The sequence below is a fragment of the Rhincodon typus genome, chromosome 5 (assembly GCF_021869965.1).
Source record: "Rhincodon typus isolate 14 chromosome 5, sRhiTyp1.1, whole genome shotgun sequence".
In the NCBI taxonomy this organism is placed as follows: Eukaryota; Metazoa; Chordata; class Chondrichthyes; order Orectolobiformes; family Rhincodontidae; genus Rhincodon; species Rhincodon typus.
Genome location: NC_063336.1, coordinates 113895701 through 113908850, shown reverse-complemented (window position 1 = coordinate 113908850; position 13150 = coordinate 113895701). Strand labels below are relative to the sequence as shown.

The 13150-nt window shown below is 38.8% G+C and overlaps 1 protein-coding gene across 1 annotated transcript in view; it reads left to right on the top strand.

The window, feature by feature from the left end:
- hs1bp3 (HCLS1 binding protein 3) overlaps positions 1-7080 on the top strand; it is a 62282-nt gene extending 55202 nt beyond the window's left edge. Inside the window, exons 6-7 of the mRNA XM_048597325.1 lie at positions 1195-1333; positions 2901-7080. Of these exons, the coding sequence (XP_048453282.1) occupies positions 1195-1333; positions 2901-3174 (413 nt within the window). The 3' untranslated portion in view covers positions 3175-7080. The remainder of the gene's footprint in view (positions 1-1194; positions 1334-2900) is intronic.
- Positions 7081-13150: the final 6070 nt, after the last annotated feature.

Genomic DNA, 13150 nt, shown 5'->3' with positions numbered 1-13150 from the left:
CCAGCCTTCCTGCTCCTCTGATGCTGCTTGGCCTGCTGTGTTCATCCAGCTCTACACCTTGTTATCTCAGATCCTCCAGCATCTGCGGTTCCTACTATCTCTGAAAGAGTTTTTTTCCTAATCAGGTTGATGGTGACTAGCTTATGAAAAGAGTTTTCAAATTATAAGCTTTTTTAAAAATTGTGACTGAATCTGATTTTTTTTCACTGCAACATGTTCAGTTTGATATCAGGAAAAAGAGTTTATAAAATTGTCATGTGCTCATTCTTTAATTCACTTGTTCTGTGTCAACTTTTAGGTTTCAAGATAAGCTCTCATTTGTCTTTAATTCTGACATTAAAAACATGTTAACAGATGCTTGGTCACATATTACAAGAACTCCTATAGCTTCAAGATTTAATTTTCAAATTGTTCAATATGGATGAGAAATCAACTCCCATTACTGCATTCATTTTGCTAACTGATCCATTTACTGTTACTTCCCTCTCTCTCAATCAGTAATTTATGGCCAAAAACACATGGTTTGATAACATGGTTCCCCCCCAGCATGGATGGGTCCTTTAATTACAGGAAGAGGTCCATCTTTTCCAGTGTATATCAGAATACAGGCAGGTTCATAATTCGCCTAGAGTGCTTTACGAGTAGAATCCACTTAACAGCCAGCTGGGCATGCTCTGGAAATTAAGAATTGAAGGAAAACATACCTTGGTAACATGTACGAAGGGGTTTTGATCAAGCTGATGGGTGAAGCTGGGGATATTAGTCTGATTTAGTGGTAGTACCCTTCCTCAAGTCAGAGGGTCAAAGGTTTAAATCCAATTTTAGGGTTTTGGGTGTATAACTTAGATTGACATTTCAATGCAGTTCAGATGGAATCCACACCCAGTGGATATGATGATAAACAGGGTAATAGTAAGCGCATAGACAGATCTAGAGGCATTATTAATTTGTATAATATTTATTTAAATGAAACACTATAAAAGATGGTAGGGCAGGTGATGTCTTATAGCAGCATTATGTGAGAGCTCATGGATCCCAATATACTCCAAGGCAAACAGGATCAGATTTTGGTTCATAGGAAGGACATGTTTGTCTACAGAAGATGTAAGCCAACTATCATATGGTCTATAAGCAGGAAATTCAGATTGAAATGCAGCGATAACTTATCCATTAATACAAACTCTCTTTCTGTAGCTGCTTTCAGATTATTTGAGGATCCAGACTTGGGTGGAACTGTCCAAGCTAATGACCCTTTATTACTTCCAACTGCTTTTGATCTTCAAGCTGGTGCTACAAATGTAAACTTTGATGAAAGCACCGAAGAATTATTCAGGTATTTATCTTGATTTTTAGGATTTTTGGAACAAATACTTTGCTGTTGGCCAGTATTACAAATTTTGGATCTTAGATATTCTCGGACATAGCAGTGGTAATAATTCCTGGAAGTATGTACCTTGTCTTCCGCTAGTATTACAGCCCAACACTCAATTATATGACCCTCAAATCTAGAGATGTTACATTCGGATATCTGTGTTTCCATGTGGATCCAGTATCTGAAGGTAAGCAAAGCCGAAAAATACATTGAGGTGATAAGACAAATTCATTGAAATTGCTTTATTTTTGATGTAAATGTGCACAAATTTACCAATGGGTTTTGCAGGTGGCAGAGGGGTGTGTGGCTATAAGATTTCTGGGGATAACTACCTGCTGCTCTCACGCCCCTTGACCTGTCCACAAGTTTAAGAGATAGTTGTGGTTTTAGCTGATCCATCCTTCAAGCACTCTGACACGTTCACGCACACTGGCACGTGCACATGTGTGTACACCGTTTCCACCTGGGGACCCCAATCCTGCCTCTGACACTTAGAATCTGGGCACTGCTTGCAGTACTGAATGTGGCCAGTGCTCTTGGGTCTGCAGAGAAATTCACCAGTCTGGTTAAACAGTAGCTCTGAGTTGGAATTTCCTCCCAGTGACAGTCGTATCTCACTTCTCTGGTGAATTGAAGCTCCCCACTGACTCTGCTACCCATTAAATTTTACCCAGCGTATCAACTGTAAATAAATCTTCTCCTTTATTTCATTGCTGTCCTCAGCCATGTCTCCTGTTGTCTTTGTGTGTTGACCAGCTTCCTTTGGACATTTCCTTTCTTCCTTAAACGTGGTCACCTGCATTTTAGCTGTCAGCGTAGAACTTTTGTATTTGCCTATTCTATCTCCACAGGATGTCAGAATTGAATCACTAAATTATGTCAACAGATTTATTTTTATGCTTCACTTTCTTTTGAGAATACATTGCCTTCATGTGACTTCTATTTAGAATCTGGGATCAGAGTCTCTATAAAAATGGAAGTACCAGTTTTTAAAAATGAAATACTAGATTTGAATTACTGATTTCTATGGGAAATCTGCTTCCTGCACTCGCTGACACTCTGTCAAGCATGGTGTGCTCTGGTATGAATTTTAGAAACGAAACACTTTTTTAGAGCAAGCAAGTTGCTAATTTTTTTTTTGAGACCACACCCCACTGATAGCTAGACACCGGCCTCAAAATGCTCAGCTGGAGCTTCCTGTTTCCAATCAGCACTGCTATTCTTGCTGTATCTCCTAGAAGGTCCCAACAGCACCACTGAGCTCTGGAACGGCCAGAGCTGCTTACCTGCTGGTAGCTCACAAAGGTGGAGCTTTCTCCCACTGAAGTGATGGCTTGCTGCTAAAGCACTATAGCGGCAGGACAGGCTTTTCAGAAGGTGGTCAATTTGCGACTGATTTTCCATGTTAGGGTATGGAGAGGGGACAGCCAGCCACCTCATTCGCACTCCAACATATGTTAAAAAATACGTACAGCTATCAAATAATAGTCATTCTTCATGTTCACCTTGTGTTTTTTTTTATTTTAAGGGTTGAAGATGACTTGGATAAGTTATTGAAGCTAAGTTCCAGCAACAAAGCCAAGCCAGGTGTACCACCCAAGCCAGGTGTACCACCCAAGCCAGGTGTACCACCCAAGCCAAGTGTACCTAAAAGGACAGAGTCCTCATCTGAAATAAAGAACAATCTTGCATCAGAACACAGTTCCTTTAAAAGCAAGGCAGCTGACATGGATGAACTGGATATTCTGAAATACATTCAAGAGAATGAGAAATTGAGTAGTGACACACTCGATCTCTTTTGAACAGACTGTCCAGCAATATCACACAACTGCATTAAGTAGTAACCCTCTATGACCTACCAGCAAAACATTATAAGCTCCAAATGCACTAAAACGATCTTCAGCAATATTCAGTTGCACTCGTGGATGGAAGAGACTTAATTAAAATTGCTACTTTTATGTTTCTGAGGCAAAAAAAAGGTTTTAAGTTGCTGAAGTTTCTGAATTAGAAAATAAGGGTTCCTGCTCATAGTTAAGAGATGGGATCAGAAAATTATAAGCAAGATAGCTACAATTTTTGACTATTTTCCCCCATCGAAGGTCATGGTAGCCAGGTAAATGCATTGGCTGGGTGACAATTTAAATAGACAATATATATGTAGCCAGAATGTAAGAGAAGGTTCTACAGGATTGTAAGTCTCAAAGAAGAAAATTGTGTGGCATATATTAATGGTTCATGAAGGAAATTTTTGAACCATCAAGTGATGCCTTTCTTTATTTGTTCTTACAAGAAAGAAATTTCTGATGGCATATAGCCTTACAAATTAAGACCTTTTTGGAAATTCAAAAAGAAAAATATCCATGCGTCTTGGCATTATTATCAGTTCTAAGTATCAGTTTGCAGTATTCGTTAACAATTGGGTATTGAACTCTCCCATCTACAATTGTTTATGTCAAAGTCAGAAATGGTAGCTTTCAAATGTATATATCTGTCTGTTGGAGAGAGGCTGTGGCTCAGATATTACTTTGATCTTCAGACTCCAGCCTGTACTTTCAGTTCAACAAGTGATGTTATGCAGGAGGTAGCAGCCATATTAAAATATAGGAGCAGCATTAGAAATGAAAATAGGCTGGGACTGGAAAAAGCTTACCTCTGGATCAAATACAAGTATCCCTGTTCCTCTCCAGCAATATTTATTGTAATGTAGCTTTCTCTCCGGCTTAGTTAAAACTATAGAGAAATTCTTCCAAGTGTATGAGGTAATATAAAGTATAGATATATATAATATGCATCAGTAGCAGTTTTTCCATTCCACTTAACTGCTAAATGTACAGTATTTTTTGAGAGAGGTTTTATATCTAATGAACTTTGAATTAAAAATTGCATTAGAATGTGCGGGTTAACTTGTTCAATATACCAATGGAGTATAATAAAGCATCTTGTACAAGTCAATGTAAATAGGAGGATTACATGTTTCCTGTTGGTTTTGCAAACTTGAGTGGAACAGGTTCTGGTTTTGTTACAAGTCTGTAATGAGTCACTGGATCTCAGCCAGATGGAAGAAAGGGCATTGCAATGGTCTTTGCCACCTGAAGTCAGGGGGAAATTGGGCAGATGTTTAATTCTGAATGATCCTGCTCTTGCTTGCAACCCCTACCCTTTCCCCTCACCCCCTCCCCCCACGTGCACACAAAACCAATGTCACCAATTCAACTCTTGCACTGTTTCTCCCAAGGTGTGTAGCAATATCATATGCACGGATGTAAAGTGAAGGGATGACTGGAGTTCTAACTGAGTAGAGACTCCAGTTTCATGGAGTGAAAATGTGATACAGATGAAGAAGCCTTTTCTCAATGTTTTCATGATGTTCTTAAAAGGCAGATTGGTTTCCAAATTCTTGAATATGATTTAAACGTTGCTTATGTGAAGGATATTCATTTAGTCATTGTAGTATAAAGACATGAAGATGAACTCGAGTGTTAATTGCTCATCCAAATGCATTGGAGAATGTTTTATTTTTTAAAAAAATGGATGTGCTGTCCAGGCAATTGTTTTCAAAACTACTGAATTCAACAATCAGAAGGGGTGACAAATATAGTGAGAGAAAGTGTAGTCACACTTGTCTTATGTGATCCTTTATCCACAAGCTCAATAACAGGCAATGAATCCACATTTGTCACACCTTACCTGGAGCCAAGCCTTGTGTGAATGTAGACAGGGAGTATAGAAAGTCATTCTAAATCAGTGTATCCTGCTGTTTTATCTGCCAGCCAAAACAGGAGGTGGGTTGAGAATTAACTGACTGCCTCTATCCTCAGGCAGCAGAGAAACTAAAGCTCCTTTTATATTGCACCAGTGTCAGAAAGACAGCTGAAGTAAAATGGCCAGTTTTGTCAAGGTGGGCAGCTGGAAAAGTGCTTTGCTTTGATAACTCTCATTTTCCAGTAACCTTCCAGTCTTAACATATCTATTGCCCACATGATTACAGCAAATGTTCATGTTTCTCTAGATTATCAACTGTCAGAAAGGTTTGACAGGAGTTTGATTCATGTAAAATTAAACAGTTGTCGTCCAGTTGGATGATGTGTGGTAGGTATTGCTGCATCTGTGTTGATGTCGTTAGTTCCACTGCAACACCTGACCAGTGTGGTGAAGGTCACTGAAAATCTAATGCATTTTTGTAAAATTAAATTTTGCATCACCTTCAGGCAAACAATTATACTCTGTCCTGATGAAATATTTATTGAATATGCAACGCTATAAGAATAGGGTAAAAATAATGAAACATTTTGATTATTGTCAGCATTGACTGTTTTTAATTAGGGCTATAAGAAATATAAATTGACACAAAACTGTCAAAAGCACTCTGGACTTTTTTGATTTGCTACTAACTGTATTTTGGACATGTACAAATTTGGGAAGGGTAACCTCCTTAAACTGGTATTAGTATGTATAATCCATAGGGAAAATTTAATGAGTAATTGATTGATTGGAGATTTCCTTTTGTGCAAGCATTTCTGAAGCTATTCTCTGATCTGTTTCTTTCCCCCCTCAATGTAGTCTACTGTCTGGACTGAACTAAGCTTTCCTGTGTATATAATTTATTTTCTGTGAACAGTACTTTAGGGCAACTAAAGTGCATTTAAACTTAGCAAGATCTATTTCAAAAAAGAAGAGAAGTCCAAAACAAATTTTGCAGTTAACTCTGTGTGCACACTTCATTTCGAAGTGACAAAAAGCATTGATTGCCAGATGTGAAGTTTTTTTTTATAAATGTATAAAGATGTTTGTGATATTCCAATGGTGCTTATTAGAAGAACATTTATTGTCTTCATTCAACTGGATCAGTTTATCCCCCTGAGCAAGACACAGATCACCTCCCAATGATTGGCTGGAAAATTCATCTGCCTGGTTTTTCAATGAAGACTGGATAAGGTTTTCAGATGACTCTATGTATCTGCTAACACTCAGTGGGGTTTTGCTTGGCAGGTGCATCTGTAGAAGTGCGTCATTCGCACCCATCTCCCCAATGCTAAATCTGACTCTTTGCTGCCTCATGCACATCCCACCTCCAATGATAGGAGTCACTTATAGCCAGCTGGTACCTATTGGAGGCTGGTTTGTCTCCTCACACTTAATGCACCAACATTATAACCAATCCTAAGTAAGACTAGGGAGACACCAATTGAATACTTGCTTGATAAAGGTTCGGCACATTTTATACCTGTACGGTAGGTGAAAGAAACTCGGAAATAATGGGTGCCTTTCATTTTGCCTAAGGCTTCACCAGCATTACAATATTCTGGGGCTTGGCTGGACAGCTGGTTTGCAATAAAGAGTGAGGCCAACAGTATGTGTTCAATTCCTGCACCGGCAAGGTTACGATGAAAGACTCTCTTCCTCAACCTTTCCCCTCACGAGGGGCAAGGTGACCCTTGGGCTAAACCACCACCAATCATCTCCTCCTAATGGGAGAGCAGTCCTATGGTCTGGTAAGACTATGGTGACTTCACTTGTGGCATTCTAGCAACTTAATATCTACTAAAATACAATTTTGTTGGGGTAATTGTCTAACCATCACTGAAACATTATTGGTCAGCAGAGTTTTGCTTCACACCGGAGAGAATCTGGTGGTCATTAAATCACTAGTTCCTTGCTTAAAATAAAACAGTTTTCTAATTGCTGAGAGATAGTAGGAACTGCCGATGCTGGAGAATCTGAGATAACAAGGTGTAGAGCTGAATGAACACAGCAGGCCAAGCAGCATCAGAGGAGCAGGAAAGCTGACATTTCGGGTCTGTACCCACCTTTTCTGAAGAAGGGTCTAGACCCAAAACGTCGGCTTTCCTGCTCCTCTGATGCTGCCTGGCCTGCTGTGTTCATCCAGCTCTACACCTTGTTATTTCTAATTGCTAAGTTTTGAGGCAATGCAAGAACAAGGCTGTAAAAAGCAGTGGAATCTGCCTTTGTTAGGAAAACAGAACCTTGCAATAGCATATTAATGGCTTACTGTGTATCCACCTATTTCTGAGAAATATAACGTGACAATGTCCAGAAATCATCTCCACTCGCAACAATGCAATTCTTTGATAATACTATTGTGTAGAGATAAATTGGTGCTGAGAGCCTGCTGTATGATTTTGGGTCTCTGGTGTCACGTGTTTATTAAATAACAGGATATAGCTGTCTCATACAGCCTTTCAGACTGTAATGAGCAGTAAAAAGTCATTGTTCTTTTCAGGAAACTAGGCGTCCACGAATTATAGTGTGATGTGAGTGCCAGCCAGAAAACTTGCTCTTCAAACTCAGCATATTTATCAAGACTTTCAAATAAGTAGGAAAGCTGAATATGTGAATAGCTACAAATGTGTCAGTCTCCACTAGAATATTGTAAATATTGAATCTAATCTACAGTATGCTTGCATTAGATTAAAGAAAAATTCTTTAGAATCCAGGATAACATGCTATTTTTTTGACTGTTTAGGAATTTAGTTTGCTTTCTTGCTCCTTATCCACATTTACTTTTCATCAAATTTAGTTACTTTTAAACAAAATTGTGCCTCTCCGTCATGAATCACCAATTTAAAACGAAAATCAAACACATTATGTATAAAAAGGGTGAGCTGCCCTCCCATACAATGAAAAGGAAAATTACCTCCATGTTTCTAATCAAAAGTTAAATCGGGTTTTGTGAAAGTGCATATTTATCAGTGTAAACTTTTTATGCAAGTTTTATTTTTATTGAATTACAATTCTGAGATGGAAATTTTGGAGTGAGTATTATTTTTCAAGTTTTCTTTTGAAACCTTAATCCTGCAGTCTCCAATTTCACAGCAGATGCCCTACTCTGAGTTGTATTAGGATCTACCACTGTGAGCATATCCTATCAGTTAGACCAGAAAACGTGCAGTGCATTTCAATTTGTACCTGCATGGAATTTTCTTGAAAAGAAAATGTTGGCATGTACCAAGATGGACCCAGCTGTTATACTTGATTGAAAAGCAGACCGCTGGGATACAAGCACACCAGTAATGAGGTATTAGATCAATGGGATAGCTTAACAAATAAAAGAGAAAGTAGCTGCTTATGCAACTAACCATACCATAATTTCTCCAGAGACCTTTGCTGTTCATTTCCTGAAAATTTCTCCTCTCTCAAAGCACAATATATGTTCAGGCTTTTCATTTAAACTGAAGGTAAATTGTACTTTGCGTGTTGCACTTTATAGCAAGCACAGTCACCTTCACTGTCTTCTGACTGTTACAATCTCGGTAAATTGCAAAATAAATGCACATCTTAATATGCTGATGGTTGCAAAAGACAAACACGTTTTGCCCAATCATGGTGGGCTTTTATATGTAAATATTACCTGTTTCCACACATTTGTACGGTTCATCCTACTGGATCATATTTTCTTCATATGCTGCATTAATTTCATGTTAAGCTAATGTTCTGAAATAAAACAGATGGATTAGAAAAATATAACATGAATGGGAACATTAATACTAGTTTTAATTCTAGAACTCATCACAAGTTTTTTTTTTAATTTATTTATGTGAATTGGGCGTTGCTGGTTAGGCCAGCATATATTGCCCATCCCTAATTATAGCCCAAAGCATAATTCCTGCTGGCTAGCCAGAAAAAAAAGGGTATTCTCCCCTCGTGTATCTCTAAGCTATATTTACAATGCAGTTCCTTTTAGCAGAATTGGCATCAGTTCAAACAATTCCAGTTGTCGTGATCTTATGTTCAATATTTTGGTAAGGTGATGGAGGTGTGGAAGCCCTAGTCTTGATGGAGATTCCACATTCCATCACTAATGAGATGCACTGTGATCCCTGCATCGTATTTCACTCCCATCAGCGTTTTTTTTTGTCTGAATTGTGCGTCGTATTGAGCTTGCATGCAATAAATTAGCAACAGGTTTTGACACTTCTTCAGGTACGAAATGTGAAATTAAGTGATCTGCAATTGCAGCTCCACTTGGTAAAAACAAGCTTGTCAAAATAATAAAGGTCTATTATTGCAAGCAGCTAAATGGAAAACTCACTCATTACTCCATGCATCTACAAATCATTCATAATAAATTTAATTCCATTACACGCATTCTTGGTTTTTTTTTTATTTCATTCACAGATGGTAGGCATGTCTGGCTTGACCAGTACTTATTGCTCATCCCTCGTCGCCCAGAGTGCGGTTGAGTGTTAACCATGTAGGTCAGACCAGGTGAGGATGGCAGTTTCCTTCCCTAAAGGACATTAGTGAACTAAATGGATTTTTCCGATGCTTGACAATGGTCATCCTTACACTCTTAATGCCACACTTTTTTTAAAATTGTAATTTGAATTTCACCATTTGCCAGGGTGAGATTTGAAACTAGGTCCCCAAAACATTACCTGAGTGTCTGGATTAATGCGTCTAGCAATAATACCACTAGGCCATCACCTCCTCTAAATATATTTGCCAATATATTTTAATACACTTGGTGATTGTATGTTACAGATTGCTCAGCGTTGAGACACTGTGCCAACATACACACTGATGACTATGAATAGTGATGGTAGAGATTCCAATGTCCTTTCCATCATATGATGGACAAAGATCTCTCTTGCCTTTACCTACTGCCATTGACATATTGCAAGGATTTGCTGCTTAATATTCAATCTGTTTAACTTTATTAAGAACCTACTTTACTTGCCCACAACATTCTGGGTTTTCAAAACTAAAACTTCTGAATGTGAAGCAGAAACACTCAATACTCTACCACAAGATCTCCCACGTTCACTTTTAAGCATTAGTAATGGTTGATCTATTTGATTTTATCATCATAATTTATTGCTGGCATGTAACTTTAATTTTCTACAAGTGGAAACATCGTCCCTATGTTTACAATATTAAAACCTTCCAAAATTTGAAAGATCTCACAAAGTCACCCTCTCTCCTTTCTTGACTCAAGAGAAAAGGGACTTACCCTATTCAATCTTTTATCGTTTTATTTTTGTGTCTCTAGCAATTTTTTTTTAGTACTTTTGTTTGAACCGTGTACACAGTATGCTATGTGTGATTGAACTGAAGATTTATGTAGATTTACTCCATAATTTTCTCTCGTGGGAGAATCTGTAACTAGAGGGTCAAAGTTTAAGATTAAAGGCACACCCACTGAAAACAGGACTATGGAACGTTCCTTTTTTTCCCAAAGTGTTTAGAGTCTTTGTAATTGCCTTCCACAAAAGGCAGTGGATGTAGAATCTTAAAATATTTTTAAGATAGAGGTAGTTAGATTCTTGGTGAGCAACGGAGTGAAAGATTATCAAGGCTATGCAGGAATGTAGAGTTCATGTTAAAATCAGATCAGCCATGATCTTATGGAATGGGGGAATCAGGCTCTGTTCCTTGTTTGCATGTTCAAATGTTCTCCACTTGTCAATTTTATTTCTCTAAAAAGTGAACTTTAGTGCATGGTTTTAATGGGCCTGTTAGCCTACATTATTATTGCTAGTGATTTGTGGGTCTGTACTCTCAGTTCCATTTGTTAGAACAAAAGCAAAGAACAATGTAACACAGGAGCAGGCCCTTCGGCACTCCAAGCCTGCGCTGCCACATTTTGCCCCTTTTTTGTTCTTAGAAAATAAGAAAATAAACAGATTCCAAGTAACATGTGACCTATTTTTCTCTCTAAAATGTAATGTTTTAAAGATATTTGCCAGGGACTAATTACATTCCCATTCCACAAGTTTATTTCCACTCTTTACTGGTGCAGATTTGTAATTGCTTGCAATCCTTGTCAGTATTGAATATCCTCCTCTGTTTGATGTCATTGACAAATTTAGAAATTGTCTTAGTAATTCCAGTCTAGATCATTAATATAAATAGTAAGTAGCAGTGGCGTCGACACTGATCTTTTTTTCCATTTTCTACCACCTGCCACTCTTGAGTAACTAACTACTCTCCAGTGTTACTCTGTCCTCTACCTGCAACCAGCTGATTAATCCATGCCAGTAACTAGTTATTATGAGAATTTCTGCCTCATTAATTACATGTGGTAAAACTTTCCATGTGCTAAGAACTTTTAGTTCCATGAGGTTAAAAATCTTCCATCTTCTCCTTTTTGATCTACACCAAAATGAGGAAAACAAATTACTTCCTCCTGATGTCTCAATTTTGAGAAGTTCTGTTAAAACACCACCCTGCAACCTGGCTGAGATTGCCTAATAACGTAGACCATGAAATCAAAATCGAAACCAGGCTGAATTTTTCTAGCTCCATGCTTGAAGGGTGGCAGGCAATGGAACTGGGTAAATAGAACAAGTAGAGTGGGACAATTTCCTGACATCAGAGAGCTTCTCCAGGACAGACTGGGAATTGGGACCGCTATCCACTCCTCAGAGGTAGGGCAGCAGTTAGGCTGGTTAGGGCCACTGGACATGTGGCAGTCAGATGACCATCAGAGCTGATGGCTCTGTGACTCATTGACAGGTTGCAAATGTATAAGGTTCAAGTTTCGGCTCAATGGATCTGTCAGCACCATATTATAGAAACGTCGATGATAAGAGCAGGCTCTTTGACCCCATGATTCTGCTCTGCTATTCAATATAATCATTGCTGGTCATCGAGCTCAATACCCTAACGTGCCCTCCCCCTATATATCTTTGTTCCTTTAGCCACAAGAGCTACATTTACCTCCTCTTTGAAAACTCAAAGTTTTGGCCTCAACTGCTTTCTGTTCTAGTGAATTCCACAGGCTTGTCACTCTCTGGGTGAAGATATTTTTCCTCATCTCAGTCCTAAAAGATTCACACCTCATCCTTAAACAATGACCCCTGGTTCTGGATTCCCCTACCGTCGGGAACATCTTTTTTGCATCTACCCTGCCTAGTCCTGTTAGAATTTCACAGGTTTCTATAATAATCCCCCAGTGAATATAATCCTGACCAACTCAATCTGTCCCAATACATCAATCCTGCCATCCCAGGAATCAATTTGTAAACCTTTGCTGCATTCCTCTATAGTAAGAACATCCTTTGTCAGATAAGGAGACAAAAACTGCACATAATATTTCAGGTGTGGCCCCACCAATGCCCTGTACAATTACAGCAAGCAACTCCTATTCCTTGAATTGTCTCACTGTAAAAGTTGTTTATTTCTTCACTAGTGCACAGACCACCAAAGATGTTTCCTTTCTAACGTGTCCTTGGGGTCCACCACCTGCCTCAGCGATACCCACTTCTCCCAGTGGAACTGCTTAGCCTCTAGAGGTGCTGGTCTATAACTGATTTGTCAGTATTAAGGACCTGTCCATTCTCGTTCAAAGGATGGCAAACATGGAGGTAACCAATAGCAATCTTCTAGGAGGCAGCGCTAGTACCTCTGTCAGTAATTGTAAGGTGTAGGAAACCACTTGGTCTAGTATCAGGGTGCAAAAAGCCACAAAGAAATCCAGGCCCTTATTTCTGATTCTCAAATCAGAAATGGACTGTCCTTACCTTGTAGGCCACTGGGAAACTGAAGGCTTATAATGCTGATGATGGATTTCAAAATACTGTGTTTGTGTTGACTGTAAACTATCAATGAGAAACATATAATTTAAGGGAAAACGTGTTAATTCACTGTTAGGCATAGCAGATTGCAGCTTTCTGTCTCTGGCAAGCTACAGCCTGGACCCATTTGACAGGTGTCAGACAGGTTTGTAAGAAACCTCAAACAAAAACAGAAATTGCTGGAGAAACTCAGCAAGTCTGGCAGCATCTTTGGAGAGAAAGCAGAGTTAATGTTTTGGGG